This window comes from Mustela lutreola, chromosome 3 (genome assembly GCF_030435805.1).
Source record: "Mustela lutreola isolate mMusLut2 chromosome 3, mMusLut2.pri, whole genome shotgun sequence".
NCBI classification, from domain to species: domain Eukaryota; kingdom Metazoa; phylum Chordata; class Mammalia; order Carnivora; family Mustelidae; genus Mustela; species Mustela lutreola.
The window spans coordinates 175,459,945-175,486,302 of NC_081292.1; the positions used below are offsets into that span (position 1 = coordinate 175,459,945).

General features: G+C 42.2%; 1 protein-coding gene across 11 annotated transcripts in view; it reads left to right on the plus strand.

Moving 5' to 3' along the window:
• Window positions 1-26,358, plus strand: part of COL4A4 (collagen type IV alpha 4 chain) — a 123,571-nt gene that overhangs the window by 19,376 nt on the left and 77,837 nt on the right. For all 11 annotated transcript variants that reach the window (XM_059167837.1, XM_059167835.1, XM_059167838.1 and 8 more), the window contains 5 exons: window positions 3,617-3,694; window positions 20,808-20,942; window positions 21,905-21,949; window positions 22,613-22,729; window positions 25,984-26,052. In XM_059167837.1, the coding sequence (XP_059023820.1) occupies window positions 3,617-3,694; window positions 20,808-20,942; window positions 21,905-21,949; window positions 22,613-22,729; window positions 25,984-26,052 (444 nt within the window). The remainder of the gene's footprint in view (window positions 1-3,616; window positions 3,695-20,807; window positions 20,943-21,904; window positions 21,950-22,612; window positions 22,730-25,983; window positions 26,053-26,358) is intronic.

Genomic DNA, 26,358 nt, shown 5'->3' on the forward strand with positions numbered 1-26,358 from the left:
CTTTTTTTAAAATTATTTTTATTTTTAGTTTTTTAAAGATTTTTATTTATTTGACAGACAGACCACAAGTAGGGAGAGAGGCAGGCAGAAAGAGAGAGGAGGAGGAAGGCTCCCTGCTGAGCAGAGAGCCCGATGTGAGGCTGGATCCCAGGACCCTGGGATCATGACCTGAGCCGAAGGCAGAGGCTTTAACCCACTGAGCCACCCAGGCGCCCCTCACTTCCTTTGTTTCTTATGCTCTGTATGAGTGAATAAAATTCTTGAACCAGACTGTTCTAGCCTGGACCCTCCTAGTGGGTTGTGCTGTACAGAGGTTTTAGAGATATTGCCCCAAAAGTAGCTTATACTGTAGTTGGGTTTGAAAGGTGGTGATGTAAATCAATGCAGTAGCTATGGAAGGCAACTTGGCATTATCCATCCGAATTGCAAATGTATAATCCTGTTGAACACAGGTATTTTCCTTTTTGGAATTTGTCATATATATTTATACTGACTTGGGCATAAAGAAAATGCCCAAGAACACTGGCTTCACGGGAGCGTTGAGTAACAAGAGACGTGAGATAGCTAAACACCCATCAAGAAGGTCTGGTTAAACAAGCTATGGTACTTCATGCGATGGAGAGGGGTTCTGTTAAATTGGAATGATTTTGAAGATGTCTGATTAAGAAAACAGAAAGGTACAGAGAAATACACCCTTTGGGTTAAAATAAAACAAGACCAAAGTGGCCAAAGAATGCATCTGTGTGTACGTACATATGCCTGGGTGTACACGTGGGTTTGTGTGTGCATGTGTATGTCTGCATGTGTGTACATGTGTGTGTGTATGTTTACTTGTGTGCACATATGTTTGTGTGTGTGTGTGTGTATGTGATCATGGCATGAACATGCTTTTAACTATCCAGACCCTGAGTGAGAACAGTGACTGCCTCTCCTGAGTTGGAAAAGAAGATTTCTTCTTCCATTATCCTTTTGCCCTATTTGAACTTTTAGTTTTTGTGCAAATGTTGTTTTTTAAAAAAAGAAAAAAATAGAGGCAGAAATGTAGGACTGGTTATTAATCTAGAAATTAATAACTTCTTAAACCTTTTATTCAAGATAAATTTGTTTAAAAATATCTGAGATAAAACAGATAGGAACTTTTCCATTTTCCTTTTTGAAGAGGAACATTAGTTTTTGAGAATGCCAGTGTGTTCCTGGTGAATATGATTTATACATTAAATGTTGCCTTGTCTGGGGTATGGTCTTTATCTTTTTCAAATGGGTTGACACGATCTGTTTTTGAGATGCAGCTTCTTCTTTTACAAATGCATCCCCCTTTTAAGGTGGCATTTATTGGGAAACATGTAACGTAGAAGAACTTCAGAGACTGAAATTATCTCTTGCCTTTTCTCTTATCAGTATCAAAGCTTTATATGCAACTATTTCTTTTTCTTTACTAGAATCTGCTAACTTATCTAATTTATTTTAAAATGATTATTTCCTGAAATGTAATTTTGCTACAAACATCTCTATGATGCTTGGCACACAGTTAAGTTAAAAAAAAAAAGCCAAAACAAACAAACAATAAGAGAACAAACTTGCCTTTATTATCAAGCCAGCTAATCAGCCAACCTTCTTTTTCTGGTTGTTTTGATATCCCACTGAACACATAGTAATGAATCCCAACCTTAAGTGAACCCAAGTGTTCAGACTAGTTATTTTAAGTGTTTTCATGCTGTCCTGGACCTGGCCTATTTCATTTTTTTTCACCTTATCAGAGTTTTGAAATTGATGTTTCTGCATTCATAGATAACAGTGTGACTCAACCCTCAAGAGGTATATATTTCTGAAACTTCAAATACATTCTTTAACTTAACTCTTGTCAAAGTTTACATTCTTATATACTTTCAATGACCCTAAGGAGTTTTGTTTATAATAATGTCTTTTTTATTAATGCTCAATTTAAAGTTTTTTTAATTTTTTTTTGGATTGCCTCTGAGCGTATTTTCCCATAAAAAAGAGGTCTAAATTGTGTGATTGAAAAAAATGCATTTTGGATAGACTCCTTTCCCTCCCATACACATATTCATATACACATGTGTATGTATACACATGTGTATATTCCTATGTACACTACTCAGATGTATTTACATATATGCTTATGCACATAGGTGTGTATGTATGTATAGAGGTCTCTCCATCAGAACTATTGGTTCAAATGTTTTAATGTTCCCCGCCGTACTTTGACATAAAAGCTTAAATTTATAGCCTTGGGTGTAAAAGACCTATCAATCATAGAAATGTATGGTTAATACATAAGAGTTGCAGTGAGGGCTGGACCAGCAAGATGATGAACTAGGGGAAGTTTATCCCTGGTGCCCTTCTGATTTTCCTATCCACACTCTCAGCTCCTAGCATCTGGAGCTGCTTTTGTCACTATTCCCTCCCAATTCACGGCCCCAGGCTCTGAAGGAATGCTCAGCGTCCATTGTCAACTGCAAGTGCCTCATGGTGGCTGTTCTGTTGTTAAGGGGTCAATTTATGGAAACAGTTACTCTAGGATTATGCTTTTGTACCGAAGTGACAGATGACTCTGGATATAGACAATGAGGATTTGTGGGAACAAGGCGCTGATTCTTCCCAAAGGATGTGTGTGTGTGTGTGTGTGTGTTTGGAGGAAGCATGAACATTAAGAAAATATGTGAGTGTGGAGTAACTCTTTTTTTTTTTTTAATATAATTTTTTATTTTTTATAAACATATATTTTTATCCCCAGGGGTACAGGTCTGTGAATCACCAGGTTTACACACTTCACAGCACTCACCAAAACACATACCCTCCCCAATGTCCATAATACCACCCCCTTCTCCCAAACCCCCTCCCCCCAGCAACCCTCAGTTTGTTTTGTGAGATTAAGAGTCACTTATGGTTTGTCTCCCTCCCAATCCCATCTTCTTTCATTTATTCTTCTCGTACGAGTGTGGAGTAACTCTTAATGAAAATTTTGGAGGGAAGTTAGGGAGAAGTGGAGAAAGTGCCCAAATGATTCAAATTCAAGAGCTTTCTGGTTGAGAGACACATTAGAAGACCCTTCTTGGAGTTTCAGCAACTTGCAGGAAACAGTTGTCACATGAAGTCCACAGCTGTGACTATAGCAGTGACTAGGAAGGACTCAGCGTTCTTGGAGGGGAAGCAAGAGGATCCTAAAAAGCAGGCCAATTTATAATCTAAGTGAGACACCATTGTGTGCTTAGTTTTCCTAACCATATAACTTATACTCTAAGATTATGCACAACTTAGTAAGTGATATCTTGCTAGGAGAGAGACATTACAGAAGATTTTGGCCAGTGAAAAGTGGGTTCAGAAGCAGGCTTTTTTTTTCTTTCTTTTTAATGCTAGCTCACATGAACTTTTATTTTGCTCGCATAATCATCTTCCCTCTTATCAAGCCACAGTGTAATTTCTTTGCCTTTTTATATATCAACATTAGCCTTTTCTTTTCACAGATCCAAAGTTCAAAGTATACTGTGGAATTCTCATGGGTTAGAGAAAGCAAGGTGTTTGTTATAATGTACACAACAGGTACCTAGCTAAGTGAAGAATATTGCTTTACTAAACCAGATGCTTCACTTTCCAGAGTGGAAAGAAGTTTGTGGGTCCTTGCGGAGGAAGAGATTGCACAGTGTGCCAGTGCTTTCCTGAAAAAGGGTCTCGGGTAAGTGATGTAAAAATCTGCATGGTTGGTGGGAGGGAGAGATGGGGAGTTGCTAATCAAAGGGCATAAAGTTTTAGTTGTGCAAGGTGAGTACACTCTAGAGATCTGCTGTACAACATCTTCCTACAACCGACAGTAATATAATATTCACTTAAAAATTTGTGGCAAAGGTAGATCTCTTATTAGGTGTCCCTACCATACTAACATTTTGAAAAAGACCCACATGGACAGCATACTGGAATTTGAGGTTTTGTGAATGCTTCATACTAAGGAGTCGCAGATTCTTAGCATGTTCTGGTAATTGTCAGTGTTGATAGGTTTCACAATTAAAGTTCTGTATATCCTGATAAGAGATCCCAATTATATTACACTATGTGTCATGCTTGGAAATGCAAGCTGTGATTCACCCAGTGTTTTCTAGTCTTGTGAACTGCCTTATGCAAAAAGGGTCCTCGTGTCAAATGGTCTATACTTGGACACCACCATCTTGAAACTCAGGTTGCATATCAACATTTTAAAGGCTCTGAGAAGTACTGCAGTGAGGGGGGAAAGAAGGCTTTTTTAATCTTACTTAAAGTGGTATATCCGGACATTTGACTACAAGACTGTTTTTTGGATAACATCTATTGAGATCACATGGAATAGAATTCTATAGTTGAAGTGATAGCTGCTTCTCCTGTGCCAGGCACTGTTCTGTATTCTGAAAGTTCTTCAGCTCTCTGGCTCCTCATGACAACTCTCTTACCATCTTATCATGCAGAAGATAAAAGCTCAGAGAGGTTTAATGTCTTGATCAAGTCCACCCGGGATGGCCCCCTGGGTGACTATGCAAGATTCTCTATCCTGCCATGCACAATAGGCCTCGTAGCTACTGTGTTTCAGGTCATTTGAACATTTATGGACTTCCTCCCTTATATTCTGACAGCAGCAGTTGGCCGCCCACTAACTCATTTGTGCTGGAGCATTAGATCAAACAATTCTTCTGATTTAAAATACTCCCACAATCTTACAAGAAAAGTGCATGCTTCAGAAACTTCAGGTTTTTTTGAGTCAGAGCAATGGTTCTGTTGGAACGTGTCCATATCAATCCTATAGAGCATGACACTCAAAAAGCACAATTCAGTAAAGATCAGTCTACAAGGATGCAAAACATCTCCTAAGAGAAGGGACCTTATATTTTCCCACAGCTTCATTCTATCTGCACACAATACATGGGCAGTATGTCAGAGGCTTCTCTGTTCAGCTCTATCCCTGAAAGCTGCCACCCTATTGAGCTTCTGCTCTGGCAAGTCCCTTTCTGTTCAAGACGCATTGTTTTTTTTTTAGTACTTCCCAAGCTTTGGCGCTCAGAGTTTATCTTGAGCTTTTCCAAGTTGCCTTCATGATATCATTTAAAAACAAAAGGGGCAAACTTCTAGTTTTAAAATAAATAAGTCCTGGGAAAATACTGTAGAGCATGGAGACTATAGTTCAAAATACCGTTTTGTATATTTGAAAGTTGCTGAGAGTAGATCTTAAAAGTTTTCATCCCAAGGGGAAAAGAAAAAAAACAGTAGCTGTGTGATGAGAGATGCTAAGGAAATGCGTCATGGTGATCATTTTGCAATATACACATGTATCAGATTTTGATGCTCTATACCTGAAACTAACATAATGCTATATGTCAATCATAGCTCAATAAAAAATTCTTTTAAGAACTAAGGATGTCTAAAGCTAGCAAACTAGGAAGTACTTAAGCCTCTTTTACATAAACGTACACGTTATTTGGGGATGGAGGAAGCCTGGATTTCATGTGAAAATTTTTTAATGAAAGCATATGAAGACCATGTAAATGAGAAGAAAACGAAACCAGTGCACCTAAATGTTAAGACCCTTTGAGTTTGAGACCCAAGAAAAATGGATCGATCAGCTTTAGGAGAGGAAGGGGACAGGGGCACCAGAAAACAAAGAGGAACAGTTGCTTGGATAAAGCTCTGATTTAAATGAGGCTGAGAGTTATTTTTAGTGGGGACATTTAGTGATGTCTAGAGAGACTTGTTTGGTTATCACAGCTGGGTCCGGGGGCGCTACTGGTGTCTAGTGGGTACAGGCCCCAGGGTGGTGCTCAGCACCTGCCAGGCATGGGCTAGCCCCTACCCCAAAACTTACCCATCTCCAAACGCCCACTGTGCTGAGGTTGGGAAACCCTGCTCGATCGATCGCTGCCACAGCTCTGTGAGGCTGCTTTGACACATAGTTTCATGTTTCCCTGCAAAGCACCTGAATTTCCAATTGCTAGTGTGTGGAAGAGGCAGGAGAACCGCCCTGGTAGCTGACTTCAGTTGCAGCGTTGGACAATCACGAGGGGATGATGACGCTCAGATTCAAACACCAGACCTTCGTCATAACTTTGTGAGCCCAGGGCACCTGAGCCTCGGTTTCCTTGTATTCCCACCATTAGTCCTTTCTCTTGTGTTTCCTGGGATGTTCGGCAGTCACCAGCACTGCACCTGACGTCCCATAACGCAGTGTCTGGGGCCAGGGGTTGCGAGGGCTGACGGGACGGGCTGCACTCTGCGGTCTGTGTCCCCGTTCCTGGGTGGTCAGGGAGAGCAGAATGCACACCGCTCCACCTCTGCCCTTTCCAGCTAGATGGCCCCCACGCGCAGGCTGCGAGTTGCTGGCGGCGGTTTCCAGCTGGGAGTCTGGGAGCTCGGCTGGCGCATAACTGGGAGGTGTTATGGGTGTGAGGGCTCCCGAGGGCTCAGCAGTCAGCCAACTCACATACCATCTCCAGGCTGCGGTGACAGCTCAAGGGGGGCTAGAGAAACAATAATAGACCCCCTTTCAGAGGGTTGAGGAGCCGCCTAAGGGAGCAGAGCCTGCCAGCCAGGCGTTCCTCAGAAGCAAATTATTCCCCTTTTCGGGGTGAATGCCCGAGTGAGTAGTTTAAGCCCCGATCAGAACTGCTGTGTCTGGAGCAACTGCTGGGAAGCCAGGCCGGCCCCGTGCCCTGGAAAGACCGGGGGTTAGGGCTGGAACCGGGGACCCACGTGGGAGTTTGAGGTGGAGCTGGGGCGTATCTGGGTCAGGGAACCAAGGACTGACAGTTCTGACAAAGTGAAGTTCAGCTGCAACCATGGACCGTGAAGGCCCCTAGTCTAGCTTCACCGTGTTTTTCCACCAGCCATTCCTGCTGCTTCCTTCCCCACCCCCGCCCCGCCCCAGCTGCATCTGTTGAGCCACTCACTCCCTTGAGCATAATCTGAACCTTCTCACCTGCCTACCCCTTTCTGGAATGTCTTCCCATTTGCACTCAGCCTCTGTCTTTCCTGCCCTCCCCAGAGGAGCTCTGTGGAGACCCCAGCCCTCCCAAGGCATCCCCTCCAACTCCCCCCAGCCAGTACCGATGCCCCTGGTGGGGACCCCGTTCTCTTCCCTCACTGTTCGGACCTACAGCTCTGTTTGGGTGTGAGCATGGATGCCCTTGACCCTCTTGCTGAGATCATAAGCACCCCCTCCTCGCCCTCCTTCAAGGTGCTCATTTGGACACACATACAGTGTTGATGTTGACTCCTGGACCACAGTGGACACCCTAGAATTGAAGCTGCTTACTTGTGTTTCACCCCTTAAGAACTGGGGTCGGTTTCTTGTACGGCTTCGAGATGATAACGTTACATGGCACATTAAGGCAGTTAGTCATAAATCAAATACGTTAAAACCAGACTCCAGCCTGGGCAGGATCCGGAGCCTGCGTGGGTAGCCATGCTGTGCCAGAGCATGCCTGCAGGGACACCTACCATATCTGAAGGGGGGGATCAGAATTAGCAGGGAGCCCCTCACCCCAATCCTCCCCACACCTACACACGTGCATCTTTAAGCCTGTTACTAAATGCATAATCTCATGTAAATTCAAATTCTCTTGTGGTTTCAGGAAGGGCCAGAAATAAGTGCCTGAAGCAGTGGCAGCCAACAGCCCTTTAAGGGCTCAGGACCATTCTGGAAAGAGCTCCAGGTGGAGGGTGGGAGATTGGAATGCCTATGGCTTCTTCTTTGGGGTTCAGAGTCTCAGCTGGGAAATAAGTGTTTGTCCTGTGGGGCTGATCCTGTCCCTCCCAGCCCTAACAGGCTCAGGTTCTGTGATGTGGGCGTGGCCTTTTACGTGTATCAGCTATATCATCGGCTTCCAAAATATTCTGCAACTATGCCCTAACATCTTCCCTAACTTCATGGTAGACCCTCTTTAAGGACATGAATGAGGTGGCATTGGGCAAGATTTTAAGGTTTTCTTTACTAATTTCAGCAGAGGAATCTTCACGTTTTTGATGGCTGCCTTCTTGCAGGGGAAATTATGTGTCTTTACAGAATAGGATGGGACCTTTTACAAGTTCCACTTTAGTAACTAGAAGGATACTAAAGACTCTTTCTACAACTTTTTCCAAAATAAAATATATGTCCATACTGTCTTTTGTTCAAGGGAGTCTAGCAGCTATTGAACTGTTAACTGTTATAAGAAGAACTTTATAGTTTGGTGGTTTTTATACAAGGGGTCAAAGAGCTTAAAACTCAAGACCTGTCTTAGTTTTTGCGGTTTGAAAGCTAAAATCACACATTAGCAAATCAGTGTTTCCTGTGGGGATTTTAAATCACAAATAATGGACAAGTATTTTCCCCCACAATCTCATTCATTTGTCCCACACACTCCTAAGAGCCTGCATTCCATGATAAAAATGGAATTTGCTTGGGGGATTTTAATTATTAACATTTTTTATTGTTAAATTATTTGCACACAAAGTTCTAGAACTCTATCTCTTTATCCCTCACACAGCTGTATTCTAGTACACTGTAGCCTGATAAATGGTACAGAGCAATTAGTATTAGATCCCAAAGTTCCCATAACTCACTTATGCTATATTTTGGTGTAGGCCAATTCCAATGACAACTGACAAATTTGATCTTTCTTTCAAGAATGCACTCCCTAGCTCATGTTGTCTCTGTTGGAGAATTCTCTGAGACATGAAGCCAGGCCTGATGGAAGTCTCGGGGGCTTTTAGGGGACAGCAGGTAACTCGAAGGAGGGGCCCCAGGAAGGGATATTGGCTTCGGGGAACTTAGGGAGCTACATATAGTGCATTTGTCACGGAAAGGCATCAGGACCCAGAACTGGAGAAAATATAGTGTCTACAGAACAAATTCCCCAGTACAATTTAGCTCACCAGCTGTTTATGACTTTGGCTTTGCTTGTTAAATGTTCCCCTGTCAGGAATAGTAACCTTGATTTCTGAAGAATGAAAAATTTGCAGAAGTGAACAGAATAGATCTTCAGTTGCAGAGGCTGGAGGGAGTATTTCTGAGCAGGGCATGGGAAACCAAGTGGGGAGAGTGAGGACACATGTCAATCATTTTATACTATTTGGTCTATTAATAATCATGGTAGAAGTTACAGTAGTGGCTTGTGTCCATATACAAGAATGACTTCAACTAACACGACTTTCAGTATGCTGACAGAGCTCTCTCTCTCTCTAAATCTAGCATTTGTGCTAGAAGGCAGGAGAGAAAACTAGCTTGTATTTGGCTATTATGTGGTAGAACATGTTGTTTTTCCAAACAGGCCAGGTGTGCCGAAGCTCACTAGGGAGTCCTAGTGGCAGTGTGGTTGTGAAGGGAGGTTTTGGCGTATCTGCCCTGATCAGTCACTTTATTAAATGGCCAGTGATTTGCAGCAGAGCCTTTGGCCTCTGCATGTGGAGTTCAATTCCATAGCAACGAAGACTGCTGAGCTCTGCGACCCAGCATGAGCTGAGGCCAGGCGGCCACAGAGCTCAGCAAATGTGGGGACTACGCTGAACTTGAGAGGATCAAGGTCATTGCCGAAGGGGAGACGGTCTTGTTGGTGGTGAGAAACAAGGGCCAGCAATACAGGTGCTTCCCAAAGCAGTCCATAGTCCCCGCAGGAGAACGAATTTGTAGCTCTAGAAAACCTCTCTAGGGCAAGGGTAACATCTGACTAAATTAATTAAAATGCTGAATTACAAAGAAAGTTAAAGTAGATTTCTCCTTTCAAATACTATTTTCAGTAAATTGCCAAGAAATCCCTGGGGGAAACAGCTCTGTCTCAAAGATGCTAATTTTTTTCATTCCTGCGTCCTGGGAGCTCATCTGCAATTCATTCAGCAGATAGCCATTCATTCATCCCATTCATTCATAGTCCTTGAGCATTTGCCCTGTACCTGCCTTCACGAGGCTTTAATGAGTAAGAAAAAGTCCTTGTGGTCTGGAACTCAGAGACCAGCAGAAGGGACCAAGATGCACGTTTGGCCATTATTTCTGGGTGGCCGAGGAGTGCCAGGCACTGTTAGGATCTTGGGGGGCATCAGGGTAAGAACAGACAGAAAGCAAGGATCTCTCCCTGGGAGAGTGGGTGGGGAGGGGGGGGGTTGAGGCGGAGATAGTGGAATCAGAGGTCATCTAGTGATGGCCTGGCACCATGTCCTGTCAGTCCCTAGGGCAGACACAACAAATTACCACATGCTTGGTGGCTTAAAACCAGAGAAATGTATCTTCTCGAAAGTTCTTGAGCCAGAAGGGCACAGGCAAGGTGTTGCCATTGCCGTACTCCCTCCATAGGCAAGAAGGGAGGCTCCATCCACTGCCTCTTCCAGCTTCCATGGCGACTATCAGCATTCCTCAGCCTGTGCCCCTGTCCCTCCAACCTCTGTCTGCACACTGCACCGCCTTCTCCTCTGTGTATCTGTGACGAATCTTCTTCTGTGTCCCAGGACCCGTCAGATAATCCAGGACCAGCTCCTTCTCTCAAGGTCCTTAATGTCAGCACCTTGTTTGCCATCTTGCGGGCTTTCCACAAACATAGGGATTAAGATCAGACATATCTTCTTGTGGACACCATTCAGCCCACTGCAAGTGTCTGGGCTGAGAGAACAGCCTCTGTTCGGTCCTGAAGGGAGAAGGAGACAGGCTGGCGTGTTTGAGGAATCATAAGGAGCTGGAAAGCTTTGGCTGTAGTAGGTGAGGGAGGAAGGGACATGAGGTGCGGGGCGGGGGGTGGGGGGGGAAGCAGGCACAGGCTCTTTCCAGGTAACAAGGAAGGCTCTGAAGGATTTTGAGGAGTGTGGAAGCGTGTTGGATATGTGTTGTAAAGAGATCATTCCTGCTGCTGTTTGGAGGATACAGGGAGTGTATGTGGGGGCAAGGGGCAGTGTTAGGGAAAACCTGTCAGGTTTTCGTCCCAGATGGGAGGTGCGGTTGCTTAGCAAGGGGGTGCATGAAGAGGTGGGGGAAGCAGATGGGTGGCAGGGATATTTGGGAGGCAGGACGGATAAGAACGAGGAGGACAGTGGAGGTAGGCCGGCGAGGGGCGGACGGCTGTACCGGGAGTGCTGTATGACCAAGGAGCATGTTGCAGGGCATGATCTACAAGTCCCATTTTGGATTTGTAGAGCTGGAGGTCAGTTGAATATGGTCAGGGCTCCACAGAGAAGTCGGGGCTAGGGAGGGAAGTTGAGGGGTTGGTTGTTCAGCATTAGGCGCCATTAACTCCATGGAAAAGGTCAAGTTTGCCCTAAAGAAAGTGAGAAGAGACCAGGGCAGCCCTGTGGAGCTCCTAGGGGCTTCTCTGCAGCAGGAGGAAGGGCGTGGGCACAGAGGACACAGGAGAAAACACGGAGAAGACAAGGTGCAGGGATACTGAGAAAACAGAGCAGGGGTCAGCTGGTTCCAGCCCCTCAGGGAGGCCACTGGGAGCTCCTCACACTGTTTCATTCAGTTCCCACAGCAGAGTTATGTCGGGCTGCTCTTCTGCTGTTTTTAAAGATGGGGAAGGCACTCTTCAATAACCAGGTTCAAGAGGTGATTTATTTATTGCTCAGCAGTGAAGCCCTACCTTCTGGTTCTCAGAGCAAGGTTCCTTCCTCTGCACCATGCAGCCTCTCAAGAACATGACTGGGAATCCCAGGTCAGTGCTACTCCAGGCCAAATGGACCAGTTTATCCTCTCATTAGCAAGTGAGGTGATCCGAAGGTACAAGAAGACACTCTGCCACCACAGTCCAGTCTCCTTGGACTGTAATCCTTGAATAATACCTTTTCGTTATTTATTTTTATAACCCTTCTTGATATCTAGCACTTTAGACCTGGTGGCGCTTAATTAAAGAGCTCTGTTCCTCATGGAGGCCTGTTTGAGGCTTTAGGTGATGCTCTAGTGTCACCTAGTGGATCACTCTTTGAATTACAGCCAAGCTTGGAAAAGGCAGGACGGGTGGCACTGAATGGTGTGTTTGAATCAGAATGTCTTAATCCATTCACTATTTCCTGAGTTCGTGTTTAGAATGTACACCGTGCCAGGCAGTGGCCATGGTTCTGGAGTGGTAATAAAATGTGCACACATCCCTGGCCCCAAAAAGCTCTCTGGAAGACATCATCCCAAGCACATATTCCTTAAACTAACATGCATGAAACCATAATGAAAAATAGGTGATGAGTCTTTTTAGGTGCTATTTTAGGGTGGACAGAAGGGTTTGTGCAACAGTGAGATTGATCAGAACTGGGGTGAAAAGAGCAGAGAGAGACAATTGAAGTTTGAGGACCTTAGTTTGAATCTTCGTTTTCCTAGGCGATAATCAAGTGGTCTCTGTCTCTCTGAGCCTCAGTAACGTCATTTGGGAAACAGAAAAGTAGCTATAGGGTGGCTTTCTGCTTTATGGATGTAAGGATTCCATGAGATGAATGCACAGTGCTGTGTTGGTGCCTAGAACAAGTGTCTTCCCTGCCGCCACCACCATGATGGTTTGGGTGGGAGGAAGGTTGAGTCTGAGCTACAGATGGAGAAAGGCTGCCATTGCTTCAGGCAAACAGGAGGCATGCGTGTGATTGGAGCCGAAGGTGTAGGTGTGGAAGTGACAGGCAGTAGGTTAGGCTGGGGGGGTGAAGGGCAGACTGTCTGCATTGTAGTGGGTGATGAAAACAGTGACAGGGGCAAGAGAAGACTGCAGAGGAGTTGACAGTTGTCTGTAGAAGCGTGTGGAAGCCCAGGGTGAAGGAAGGGAGGGGGGCTGGTGCTTGGGTAGCCCTTGCGAGATGACAAGACCAGGACAGGGAGTCTCTGCAGGGGGATGACAGTAAGACACATGAGATTTAAGTCAAAGAGAGTAGCAAGGGAAAGCTGACAGCCATGTGGTGAGCTTATAGACGGAAGGAAAAAATTGCCATCTGTTGGGTCTGGGAAGAAGGGGGCAGGGAAGCTAGTTTGGGAGTGATGTGCTTGGCTTCTCACGTGAGGAATGTGATGGAGGAAGGTTCAAGAAGGGTCTAGAAAACAGTTTTGAGATTGACAGGATCTGAGAATGACAAAAATAGAGGCCTTTAGTTAATTTGATGAATATTGCTGTTTCCTAAAGAAACTTTACAAAAGAATATATAGAGTACATTGGGATAATTTTTTTTTTTAAGTTTAAAAATAAGACGAGGCTGGAGGCAATGGACGTGTCACTGCAGGTGTGGTGTGAGTGAGGGTTGGTGGAGGGACCCTCCACTGTGCCAGGCTGAGGTGTGGGAAGAGGAGGGGTTTGGGGAGCAAATGACTGATGCACGTACGAAGCAAGCCTACTAGGCATGGGTGTCTGAGTAAGTTATACCCCTAAATAGACTTTTCTAATCTACCTGGGGATACTAATTCACATTTCTCGGTGTTGGTGGATGGATTAAATGAAGCAAGGTCTGGAGAGTAACAGACTCAGGACCAGACTCCATAAACAAATTCCTTCCCTTCCTGGACACTTTGATGATCACTGTCATGGTCATAGAGACTGAGAGTGATTTGGAAATGTATATGTAATTAGTGTAATAAAAACATCTTTCATAGTCATTTGTTCATTCACTAATGAATGAACAAACAAACATACGTTTGTACTTCTTTGCACTGATTCAGCTTCTGGTTGGGAAGGAACAGAAAGCTGTTGCAGACGAAGTGTGAGTGTATATGGGCTTGTAGTTGTCTCTCTGTCGTTATTTCTCCCAAACCTCCTACTGCTAACATGACAAGTTTCTTAGATTTTTGTCATTCCCCAAAGGGTTTGCCCATCAGTGGCAGCCCAAAAGGCTGAGTTGGAAGATTTTGGTTTTTAAAAATGTACATATTCTCTCATCTATTGATCTGTTCTACCAAGTTGTGAAATCATAATGATTTGGTCTTCATCTTGCTCAAGAGCCGTGCCTGGCAGAGATGATTCACAGGTGACAGAATCCTAAAGGAATGCCCTGGCCGCAGAGGGCTGGGTGACTGTGTCTACTCCGATCACCTTTGTCCGTTCTTTGAACAGCTGGCCCGGGAGCCTGCTGCTCCTGGCAGCCTCAGGAGAGAGGCACGTAGGGCAGGTCTGGTGACACACCATCAACGAGGACGAAGAAGATGACCTGTGGCATCACAGGGCATTCCGCAGGTTCCTCAGTGGGCAAGACAACGGTCATTTCTGGATTCAGGGAATCTTTATTGATTTTGCTGTCTCTCACTGAAAGTCATAAGCTACAAAGGCATTTCTGTGCACACAGTAGCAAAAAAAAAAAAAAAAAAGAAAGAAAGAAAAAAGAAAAAAAAAGAAAGAAAAATAAAAAAGAATTTTAATAAAGGAAAGGGAAGGAAAGGAAGGAAGGAAAATTAAGAAAAAAATTAAGAAATTAAGAAAGAAAGATCAGTAGATACATCAGGGAAACTACATCTGAAAGTCAGTCAGTCATTCCATGGGGCATTTCTTTTTTCCTTTTTGCTAGCCTGAATCCAGTGTAGCAATCCCACTGCATATCATATTGTTGTTCTTGGGTGAAGGGCACGTGGTTAGGAGGAAAATATTTCTTTAAAATTCTTTTTTTAAGATGCAAAATTCTTTTGATTATTTAATGATCCTCTAGTTATAGAAACATCGCTTACAGGCTTGTTATTTATGTCTGTTCATCCTGAAGTTAATTCCATTATAACCTTATATATGAGTGAGCTCAAATATTTACTTGTACTTTATGGTTTTTTTAAACTGACCCCTTTTTAAAATATGAAATAGTTTAAGGAGATTAGAATTATCCTCTACATTGCTGTGGATAAATTATTTACTCAAATTAGATGAACTAGCTATGACTATTTCAAAGACTGGTGTTTGGAAAAATTTCATGAGCAGCTTTCTGACAGATTTAATATTGTGATACGAGGTTTAGTGTATTTCTTTAAAAAATTTATCCTGTAATGAATTACCTATTAATGTGAAAAATAAAAACAAGGCTAAAAGTAAAACAAACCACAGTCTTCCCCAATGGTTGTAAATAAGTAAGCATTTAATACTTTATGCTAGTTTTTCCACCTATAAAGTAGGGGTTATATTTGCGATTTAATATGGTTGAAATGATGGTATAACATCACTGTGTTTTATCTGAAGAAGAAGTTACAAATATCGTTGCAATTAGGGCCATTGCTCATGGTGTCAGGTTGTGCTCTGCTCACCTCAGTGTGGAATCATTGACTATTTCACTGTTCGTGTTTTATTAAGTATTTATTATCCTTCCTATCATCGAAATCTTGGGCACATAGCCTGTGCCCTCCAGAAGTTCGTGGTTAGCAGTTGTGGGGTTGAGGGATAAAGAGACGGTCACTCTAATAGACGAGGGGTGTTATTATAGAAGCATCTTCGAGAACCATCTAGTTCTAAAGGATGTGTGAGGGGAGGACAGGAGGTTGGAAAGTCTTTCCATGGGAGCACTAAGAGGTAACCTTAGGAGTGAGAGGGACATTTCTGAGACAGGATATCAAGTCTGTGAAAGAACAGAGCTTATTCAGAAAGGGCAAGGCAATCAGTGTAACAGATTAGGGCGAGGGTTGGGGGGCGGGCAGTGAGGAAGGACACGGGGTTCAGAGATGAATAATGTAAATAACCATTCCTTGTTTTATTTTATTTTAAAAGCTTTTTAGATGGCAACTTCTCAAATCAGGACTCATTTGTGTACTGAGCAGTGTTTTATTATTCTTACCACCATGGGAAATATTTCCACTCCTTTATTTTTTTCTCTCCCTCAAGTTCCATTAGTTCACCAGATCCAGTCTTGCGCATCCAGAATGAAACACATTAAGGAGATTTATAGGCAGTTAATTGACTGTCTCTTTCTCAGTGACCCTTTTATGTTTAAACATATATTTTGTTGTTTCTAAATGTTACATTATTATAAAGTATAACATTCACAAAAGGTAATTTGGAGTTTTCTTTGGTAAATTACCTGTAAGATGAAAAGATAATTCCCAAACTTAATGAAAAAGCAGTTAATTTCCTGACTCTTATATTCAGGAAATCTTACCAAGTAAGAGCAATTAACATAGGTTTTTTTAAAAAGGGAGCTGAAGTCATTATTTATTCTTTTAGATTGTTGTTTACAGTTTGTGCAATATTTAAATTGATATGCCCTCAAAATGCCCCCAAAAGATTTGTTCCTGTATAATTACATTTCATATTTTATTGTTGTGTGTTTTATAATACATATTTATAGATTTAAGCTTCCTTGAAAATTCTAAGCTTTTAGTATTTTTATGAACACTCAATAAATAGTAGCTGTTACGATGATGATGAAAAAGCATGAAGAGAAGGGCAAGTTCAAATGAAGTATGATTTTTGATTTGCGAAGTTTAGTCAGGTGATAAAGGTTGTTGATAATGTTTGTTGAGTCGGTAACTTCATGGTGAAAGAGAAATGTTAGTCTTTATTAGAAAGGTCATATTTGCTGTTGGTAAATGGTAACATTGCTCTGGCTTGCATTTTCCCTCCTGAGGCATGACAAAATGTTATTTCTTGTATATCCCTCAAGAAATGTACCTTTATAAACATGCATTTAGAGAAGATGTCTGTCCATTTGTTTTCCTACAGGTGGGATAAAATATGGAACTTGTTTGTTTCCCTTTGAACAATGAACTAAATAGATATTATAATAATATTATAAATATAATAATACAATAGTTAGCATAGATGTGCGGGGCACTATGCCATAAACATTTGCCATGCATTATTTTTTTTATGTCCACCAGCCATTGACAGAGAAAGAAGCTGAGGAATAGGGAGGGTATGAAATGTGTCCGTGGTCACCCAGCTGGTGGGCCTGGGCCTCAACTCCAGGGGCCTGTCTGCAGAGCCTGGGTGTTCGGTCACTGTGTCTACGTCATGAGAATCACCAGGGTGAGCTGTGTCAGCTCAGAAAGCCTTGCCCGCTCTCTTTGATGTTCAGGCCCTCCACATTTCCGTCAGGCCTGTTTCTTCCGTGCTCCCCCCTGGGGTCTCCAGCTGCCGGTCTCTGCATCTCTCTGCAGGCTCTGTCAGAGCCCCCATTTGCCTGCTCGGCAGCTGGCACTCCCCACCCACCACTGTGGTCCCCCAGCGAGGAGGTAACCCCCGCAGTTCCCTCGCCCTTGGGTGGGATCACTCTGAGGTGTGTATTCTACCCTGAGTCCCGAGGGCCTGCTCTGGGGTGAGCTCCAGTGACCCACTGGTCTTGTTACCGGAGTCGGATTCTTGGGTCTGACAGTACAAACGAGGCTGGACTCCAAAATCAAAGGCACAGGCAAGGCTTTCTTGGGGTTGCAGCTTGAGCTGAAGGGAGACTCAGCACCAACCAAGAGTGTGGTTAGGCTGGCCTCTCCAAGAGACAGGGAGACCCTGCTTATCTGGAGAAAATTCCCCCTCACTAGGCTAATGAGGGAAAGGGGGACAATATCTCTTCCTGATTGGTTAGCAAGGGCCTTGTCCTGATTGGCTGGCATGGCCTCATCCTGATTGGTTGGCAGAGCCTCATCCTGATTGGTTGATACTGGCAGTCAACTCAGGCAGCTCATTGGTGCTTTTGGAGCAGGGTCTTCAGGGTAGTGGAGCTTCTGTTTCCAGTCAAGGTTGTGTATGGGGCTTGGTCCTGGTTCTGCTCTGTAAGAGAAGTGGTTTAGCAATAATAGTCAACAGAAAGCGCCCCAGGTACATAATGTTTTTCACTTGGGGCTTGTTCCCATGGCTCCTAACTATTCCAGTGACTGGCTTGATTTTGCACCCTGATTGCCAGCCTTCCCTTTTCTCTGTCACATCCCTGCTTCCTTACCCTATGTCCTTTGAATCTCAAATGGTTTGCATTGACTCCTTATCCTATGCTTTGTGTCCGGGGCACCCAGGCTAAAATAGGCTGTATGGTTTGCGATTGTGTGAAGTTACCATAATCTATTCTATTAATCTCATTTGGGAAGGTTTTTATAGGGTTTCCAGTTTTGCTTGTTATCACAAAAAATGTTGTGAATATTCTGTCATTATTGTCTTTAGACCAGGGCACACAGAGCTTGTGTCCGGGGCCCCCCACGCCCCAGGCAGGGCCCCAGCCATCTTCCTGTGTCTGGGCTTGGCCAAGCTAGCAGCATTGTCCAAGGTGACTCATCACGTGTAGACTGGGACTGGCTGGGTCCCAGAGTCTTTTTTTTTTTTTCCCCCTTCAAAGTTGTTAAAAAATGATTAAAGAAGACAATTTAGGTGATACAAACTTTAACACTTTGTGAATTCCTGAGAATCCAGGGAACTGCAAAATGGCCAGAAGTCAGAAAGCTTTTATGGGATAAAGAGTAAGGAACAAGGAAGAGAACAACTGAAAATGAGTAAGGCACAGGGTAATATGTATAGACCGCAGAGTTGGCTTGGTGTGCAGGGATTAGCAGACTGGAAATACTAAGTGTCTGGTCAACCCAAGCATTTATAGGGACCCAGAAGTTATCTAAGTTTCAGTTTGCTCACATGGAACCTTGGGCCTAGAGAGTTGTTTTAAGGGGTGCTCTTAGATCCTTCTTCCTGTACAGGATTCCCCTCATGAGGAGATCAGGGGTTCATGTTTATGGCTGATGTGGGACTCCATGGCTGGGCGTGTTTCAGGAGCCCCGCCACCTAACAGAATCCTCCCACTTGCCAGCTTGTGGAATTTTGTTCATGGGATCACAGGAGATTAGATCACTAGAATAGTGCTGACACACTGATTTTCATATAAAATAAAAAAATATTCTCTTCTCCAAAAAATATTTCTCCTGGTCCCTGAACACCAGAGGGGCAGCCCTGTATTCTTGTATGTGGTCCCAGTTGGAGTTGAACACCAGTAATTCAGAATGGCCCAGAGGTTTGAGATCTGAACTGAGCAGATATCTCCTGAAATCCATCCAGCTTTTCTCTCCACATATCAAGATGTGCTTGTTCACTGAATCATGAGACTGTTCTTTGGTGGAGCAAAGGGATACAACATGATTTTTCTTACATCTTTGGAAAATTTTAAGAAGCACAAAAATTTACTGGTGAACATCCTGACTTTAATTGAATACCAAGAGTAGTTTCAAATTGGTAAACTATAGCATGGGCTCTGGAGCACATTAGACAACACAGTTGAATACCTTAGACACCACAGTGCATGTGCTGTGCAGATAAATCACTTTGCATCGGTGGAAACCTTATTGTAAACTTCTCATTATAAAGCTTTTTTTAAAAAAAAAATCTAATGTAAGGGTGTTGTCTTTGGATTGCAAAGTAAGCTATTAAAAAACAACAACAACAACAACATATGAATCTAAGATACCTTCTGCCCAAATTAACTTACAGAGATTGAATGCCAAAGCTAGAAGTGTCATTTAGAAACTCTGATTTTTTATTCTTTTTTTTTTTTAAAAAAGATTTTATTCATTTATATGATAGACAGAGATCACAAGTAGGCAGAAAGGCAGGCAGAGAGAGAGGAGGAAGCAGGCTCGCTGCCGAGCAGAGAGCTCAATGTGGGGCTTGATCCCAGGACTCTGGGATCATGACCCAAGCTGAAGGCAGAGGCTTTAACCCACTGAGCCATCGAGGCGCCCCTGATTTTAGATTCTTAAGTTCATTCAGGTAGCCTCACTATTCTCATACTTTGATTATTTTATGAAAAATAAGTAAGTTTGAATGTTTAATATCATTTTATATGTCACAAAGATGATAGTTGATAGAATTGCCTTTTTCAAAGTTCAAAAATCGCTTTCCTAACCACACTGGATCCAGGTAGAGTGTGTCCAAAGTGGCTGGTGGTCAGGCTGGACCACAAGCCTGGGACCATAGTCACTGACAGTCCATCTATCCCATATTAATTTAGAAGGGATTTCCTGAGCCAAAATCTGGGATAGATGGTAGAGGGAAGACTTAACTAGTGAGCAAATACCCTTGTCCTCATAGTGCTAATATCTAACTGGAAAGCCAACCAACTGATGAGCAGGTAACTGAAAAATAGGAAATGCTAAAGATGCAGAGAATAAAATGGAGAGGCCAATGAGGGTGGCACTGGATTGGTGATCCTACCTCATGGAGTTGGGGGAGAAGCCAGGGATCAAGGAAGCCTGCTAAGCAGGTGGCAATATAGGGGAGATCTAAGTCAAGTGGAAACCTGGAGAAGGAGCAATCCAGAGGGAAAGCCGAGCCAAGGAAGAGCTCCCAGGGCTGGCTGGCAAGTAGTGAATGTGGAGTACAGGCAAATCCAAGACCACACCTTGGAAGCTTGAGAGGGAGGTCAGATTGCACCAGTACAAATTGACATGTGGAGTCTACTTCCCAATTAAGAAATAAATACAAGATAAAAGTAATTAAAAAAGGAAACATTTTCCACTAAAAGAGCAGAAAAATCATTAGCCATATGAACTTTTCAAAAAGATCTGGCAGATTTCTCCACTCTTGATTTGTGTCACTAACATAATGGTATTTGATTATGATGCTTTGATTTTTTCCCCTTGCCTTTGCAAGTTCCTTGTTTTGCTAAACAGCTCAAGATTTATAAATGTCATTGACAGAATGAAAATAGTAGGAGAACTACAACCAGTTCATGTATGTGTGTGTGTGTGTGTGTGTGTGTGTACACATGGACTAATTCGACTTATTGTGTGCCTTAAATTCAGATTGAAAAGGACAATGTTGATGTTCCTTATTTTTGTAATTAATAGATTATTTATGTTTTTATGACTAGAATTCTACTCAAACCCTAATTTTCTTGTCTTCTATCAGCCAAGTGAACATGTTTGTGTTAGAAGGCATAAGAAACAGCCAACCCTCTGCCTTTTTAATCTTCCTTCTTAGGGTCAGCCAGGACCTCCAGGGCCACAGGGTCCTATTGGACACCTGGGAATGCCAGGACCCATTGGAATTCCAGGAGAGAAAGGGATGAGAGGTGACAGTGGTCTTCCTGGAGCGCCAGGTGACAAAGGTGATAAGGTAAGACTCTTCTTAAGTGAGAGATTCTTCCCAACCAGGGTTACTATGCCAGAATTTTTTTATAATCACAAATAGTCCCTACTAGCACCTTATAATAAATTAAGTCTAAACTCCTCTTCCATAGTCAGCCCTAATTCCCTAACTCTGTTCCAGAGGAGCATGCCTTTCTAGACTTTTCTATGCACTTAAATACATGAGTGTCCCCAGTGAAGGGTTATATTCTTTCATGGCTTTCCTAAAAACCTAAATGATGTATTTCTCATGCTGAGCCTTTCTTTTTTTACTCAACCATATGGCTTAGAGATCATTCCATATCAATTTATGTAGATTAAAGTTATTCTTTCAAAAATACTGCACAATATGCCATAATATAGATAAAAACCATAACTTGTTCCCTGTTGATGTAAATTTGAGATCCTGTCCCAACTTTGTGTCATGCCAGGTGCAAAAGCAATCCTGTAAATGACCTGTGTTTACAGTAAAGAGTTTATTTCCCTTGAAGAGACAGATTCTGAGAACTTAAAATTCTGGCATATAGGGTATTGAATGTTTTCTTTCAACTGATGCTGCCAAGTTGGCTTCCTAAGTATTAAAAAAAAATGTACAAAAGGTTTTTTAAAATGTTGGCTTTTAAGTTAATTCATGTAAAGAGACTCCTGGATAGCTCAGTTGGTTAAGCGACCAACTCTTGGTTTCAGCTCAAGTCATGGTCCTCGGGTTGTGCAATCAAGCCCCATGTTGGGCTCTGCACTTAGTGGGGAATCAACTTGGGATTCTCTCCCTCTGCCCGCCTCAACTCTCTCAAATAAATAAATAAGTCTTTAAAAAAAATCAAGTAACAATGACTGCTGAGAGGTTTTTTTTTAAGTAAGTCATTAATTATTTATGTTTTCAAGTAATCAATCTGTTAATCTAATACTTTAATAACTTTTATATTTTTGTTTTGTTTTTGGTGACATTAGGGTCCAACTGGTGTTCCTGGATTTCCAGGTTTGGATGGTATACCTGTAAGTACCCCTAAATTTTCTCCATTTTTTTTTTTTAAGGGAAAAACACTCACCAAAGCCCTTAAAATCACATTTTATCTCTCTACATATACATTTATTTGGCAAACTCTTCTTTATTTTCTTTTGGTAGTACATGGAAGGTTGCTTGCATTTCAATTTTGTATAATGACTTTGAGACCAAAACACTACTTGAAAAGCAAGGTTTTCAAACAGATTAGAGAAAAACATTCTAAAACATAAACTACATGTACTTGCCATGTTCTAGAAATAAATGTATACTCATAGGGAAAGTTTTTCCTTGTTGGTTAGTTTTAACAGAGGAAGAAGGTTTAAATCTCTCATTTCTACCATGAAAACCAAATAAAAGAAGGAAAGATGTGTTTCAAGGGCTTTATAATCCATTAGAGTCTTTCTAAGGATTTTTAAAAAGGTGCTTTCCCAAATCTCTTGGACTATCCAAACTAAATTAATTTCAGCTGGGGTATCTTAAAATTTATCTCTATATTCTTACTGTGTCACATAGTACTTGTGGGTGGGAAAGAAGTTTCACAAATTCAATAACATGTGAGTCACAACTGTCATAATTTGGGGACCCATGTTGCAGAAACTTTGTGTTATAGTATTCTTGCAAAAACACCTCACTTATCGGCTTATTTCTTATAGGGGCACCCAGGACTTCCTGGATCCAGAGGCAAGCCTGGAATACATGGCTATAATGGTTCACGAGGTGATCCAGGGTTTCCAGGAGAAAGAGGAGTTCCTGGCTCAAGGGGCCCCCCAGTAAGACCCCCACAACTCACCCTAAACAGAAACTTAAGTGAAGGGCTCTACGGTGGGCATGATCTTGATGTGTTCAAGAAACAAAGTTTGTACAAGTGTGCCAGGAGTGGGGTGAATGAATGGGGCTGGCTGGAGGGTGAGGACAGAGAAGTGTGTAGGACCCAGAGCTCTTGGGCCTTGCAGACTGTGGGAGGAGGCTGCAGTTTCTCTATGTGCCATGGGAAGGCACTGGGGGGGGGGCGGGTACCAAGGAAGGAAGCAGTATGACCTGGTGGATGTTCCATTCAGATGTTCTAGGCTGCTGTATGGAGAACTGGATAGTAAGGGAGGGAGCAGGGAGGTCAGGAAGCACAATTTAGATTGTTCATCATTCAGGGTTCACTGCAGACTTGTTAACCCTCTAGGTATTCCAAACAGGAAGGTATTTCATATAGGGAATTTGACACATATTGGAAAGGTTGAAGGAGGGGGAACTCAGGGGCCACTGCGGGACTATGATTTCAAGGTTTCACACTTAGCTAAGAGCCACCAGCCAGAAGGCTGCTCCTGCACATGAGAACTGCCTCTCACCCCCATGTCAATACACCGGCAAACACACACTCAAGTTTCTAACCTTCCCTGCTTGGCAGTCATGACAATACTGGGAAGAGGATGTCTTCCTCACTTCTGCCTTCCAAATCTCATAAGCCCATCTCCTAGGTGGACCCTAAGTCCCATTCCAGCTCCAAAGGGGTCTGAGAAATGCAGTTTTGGCTTTCTCATCCCCATCATGCAATAAGAAAAATAGGAGGCATTTTGAATGGATGTTCAGAAACAGTTGCTAATATCCAGCACTTCAGAAAACGTTATGGATTTTAGGTATTTTTTTTATTAAAAAATATGGCCTTTTATTTAAGTATGACTTTAATAAGAACTATTCTTTCCTGTACCTCTAGTATTTCCTTTCACTTTCTCTTCCTTTTTCTCCCATAAAGTTTGGAGATGATTTGGCCTTTTAAAACTGGTTTTCTGGAACTCGGGCAGCCTTTCCACCTCGCTGTAAATACCATTTCCGAAGATTCCTTCTAAAGGATTTCTTATCCTCACCACCGTAATCATCCTGCTTTCTCTTCATTTTCCATTTGCTCCCGATTCTAGTGGGACTGATCTGAATGCAGAACTCAAAAATGATTTCCAAATTTATATCTTTCTTTAGTACCAAGGAAGAACAACAACCATCTTCCGTAGTTAAGCTTCTCAACAACCCTTTGTTTTCAGACTCAGCCATTTGGAGGCTCAACTGCAGTCTGATGAATGCACGTTTCTTAAGATCTTCAGATTGGTTCGAACCGCATTCTGCTGTGTGTCCATGAACATTCAGAAGAGGGGGAGTTTTCTATTCTAACTTTCCCATGGCGTTCTGTAGTGACCACTGTACTGAAGTTTGTTGTAATGGCATCTTTGCAAAGCAGCGTTCTTTCCCTTGACCCACCTCATTTGTAGTAAGTCCTCACTTTGCCCAGTAGTGTGAGGCATTAACAATGACCATCCAAGCTGGCACCACACAAAGCAACCTTAACATCCAATGGGAAAAATTACTATTGTTCCATGATCTTTAATATGTTATGTTAAAATAATAAAAACTCTCTTCATGTTATAAATACATAGGGAAAATTTTTTAAAAAAACTAATATCGATTTAGTACATTGTCATTTAAGACATATACAGTGAGAATCGAAGTATTTCAAGTCTTGTAAACACTGACCAAGAGTGTTTTGAACAGTGCCTTCTTCGGGCCAAGTAACTGACAGTAATGAAATGAAGGCGTCTTTCTGTGCTCCGGTGAATTGTCCTACTCTTTTCTGAGTTTGGATCAGCTTCTGTGCCATGAACTATAATCTAAGAGCCCTGTTGCGATGAGGGTCTTATGCCTATGCCATGTCCTCTGGCAATTCAATCTTTATGTCCCAGCCACTTCCCTTTTTTTGTGTTGAGAACTTCGTCTTCATGGAGTCCCTCTGGCTATTTCTTCTATAACTTCCCTGACATTCTGTCTGAATTTCACTACCAGCTTTATCATTTTTCATTCCCTCACTTACTTTCATCTTTGATAGCCAATTGCCTTTTGCAGTGGAGTCTATTTTCATGAAATGTCATTTAGGCTTATTACTGAGAGACAAGGAGGGAGCACAACTACACACTTTGCTGGTGTGCGCATGCGCACCCGCTGACTCAACAGATGGGCAGTGACCAATCGCTGACAGACTGAAAGGAGTGATGGGACCCGTGATCATGTTTCCCATCTGTTACTTATATATACCTTCGAGCTAGCGGTGCAGTTACTCTGTTAATATAAGGTGGTAACTGAAATTTGAACCATTTTTTGGAGGACTGGTGCTATTTAACTTAATTATGGAACTAAAATTCATGCATATTGGAACTGTGTGAAGCAAGAACGGCTTGTATAGGCACATCTGATTTCTCAAGGAACAGTTGCTGTAACTTACCATTAAAGCTCTACGTATCTCCCATTGGAAGCACAGTCAGGACTTTTGCAGGAGGGACTTACTTTGAAATGTGCATGTCCTTCACGGGAGCTTGATACACAAAGATGGCAGAATTCTTATGTGGTAACCAAGTTAAGATATGTTAAGATATCTAGTAGGAAAAACTTCAGAAAAAAAGAAAACATTGAGTTATTTCAATCACTTTAAAAAAATACTCTAAGGAAGGTTGCAGAGACTTACAAAAACCTTCCAAAAAGGAGATATGTTTTTAAAAGTTAATCTTACGAGGATACAGAGGCTCTATTTTGAACACAACTACTGAAATGAATAAAATCAATCTTTAAAAAATGATTTCTAGGGCATAAATTATTAACTGAGAATTGCAAAATTGTTTACTTATAAGAATAATACATGTGAATTATTTTGTCTGAGGGAAAATGCAGTTTTCTTGCTGAATAATTAGTAAATGGCTATGTATATTATTATATAAAGTATTACCTATATACATATTTATAACATATATGTATAAGTATATTAATAGATTTTTTGGAGATTCATTAATAAATCTTAACTGAATATTGAATAAATATGTATGAGAATCTTAGGATGATAGCAATAATGAAAAAAATAAAGAAATCTCTAGTGAAACTAGAGTGAAACATGACTATAATGGTATTTTACTGATGAGTAGTATTTCACACAAAAAAGAAAATCCTGAAATAGTAGTATGCTTTTTTCCCCTCTCTTAAGTGAATATTTTATTTTCAGGGTCTTCCTGGGGAAAGTGGAGAAAAAGGAAACTCAGTGTTCATTTTAGGTGCCATTAAAGGTATTCAGGTAAGGTTTATGATCATGGTGAGTTGAAAAAACATTATTTTTTCCTCTAGGTAAACCCATCCAGGAAACACTTGGACACACCTCTTTGAAATGTCTTAGAGCACCCTGTTTTTTTTTTTTTTTATCATTACACTGACTCTCTGGATGGCACGGTACTTCTTGTGAGAAGGCACTTGGCTTTAATTGTGCTGGCTGTAAATTCCAGTGTCTCCTAACTATTCTTGCAAAAATGTGACAGATATATTTATTTCAGAGTTTCTCATTCTTAGTACTATTGACATCTGGGACCAGATAATCATTTGTTCT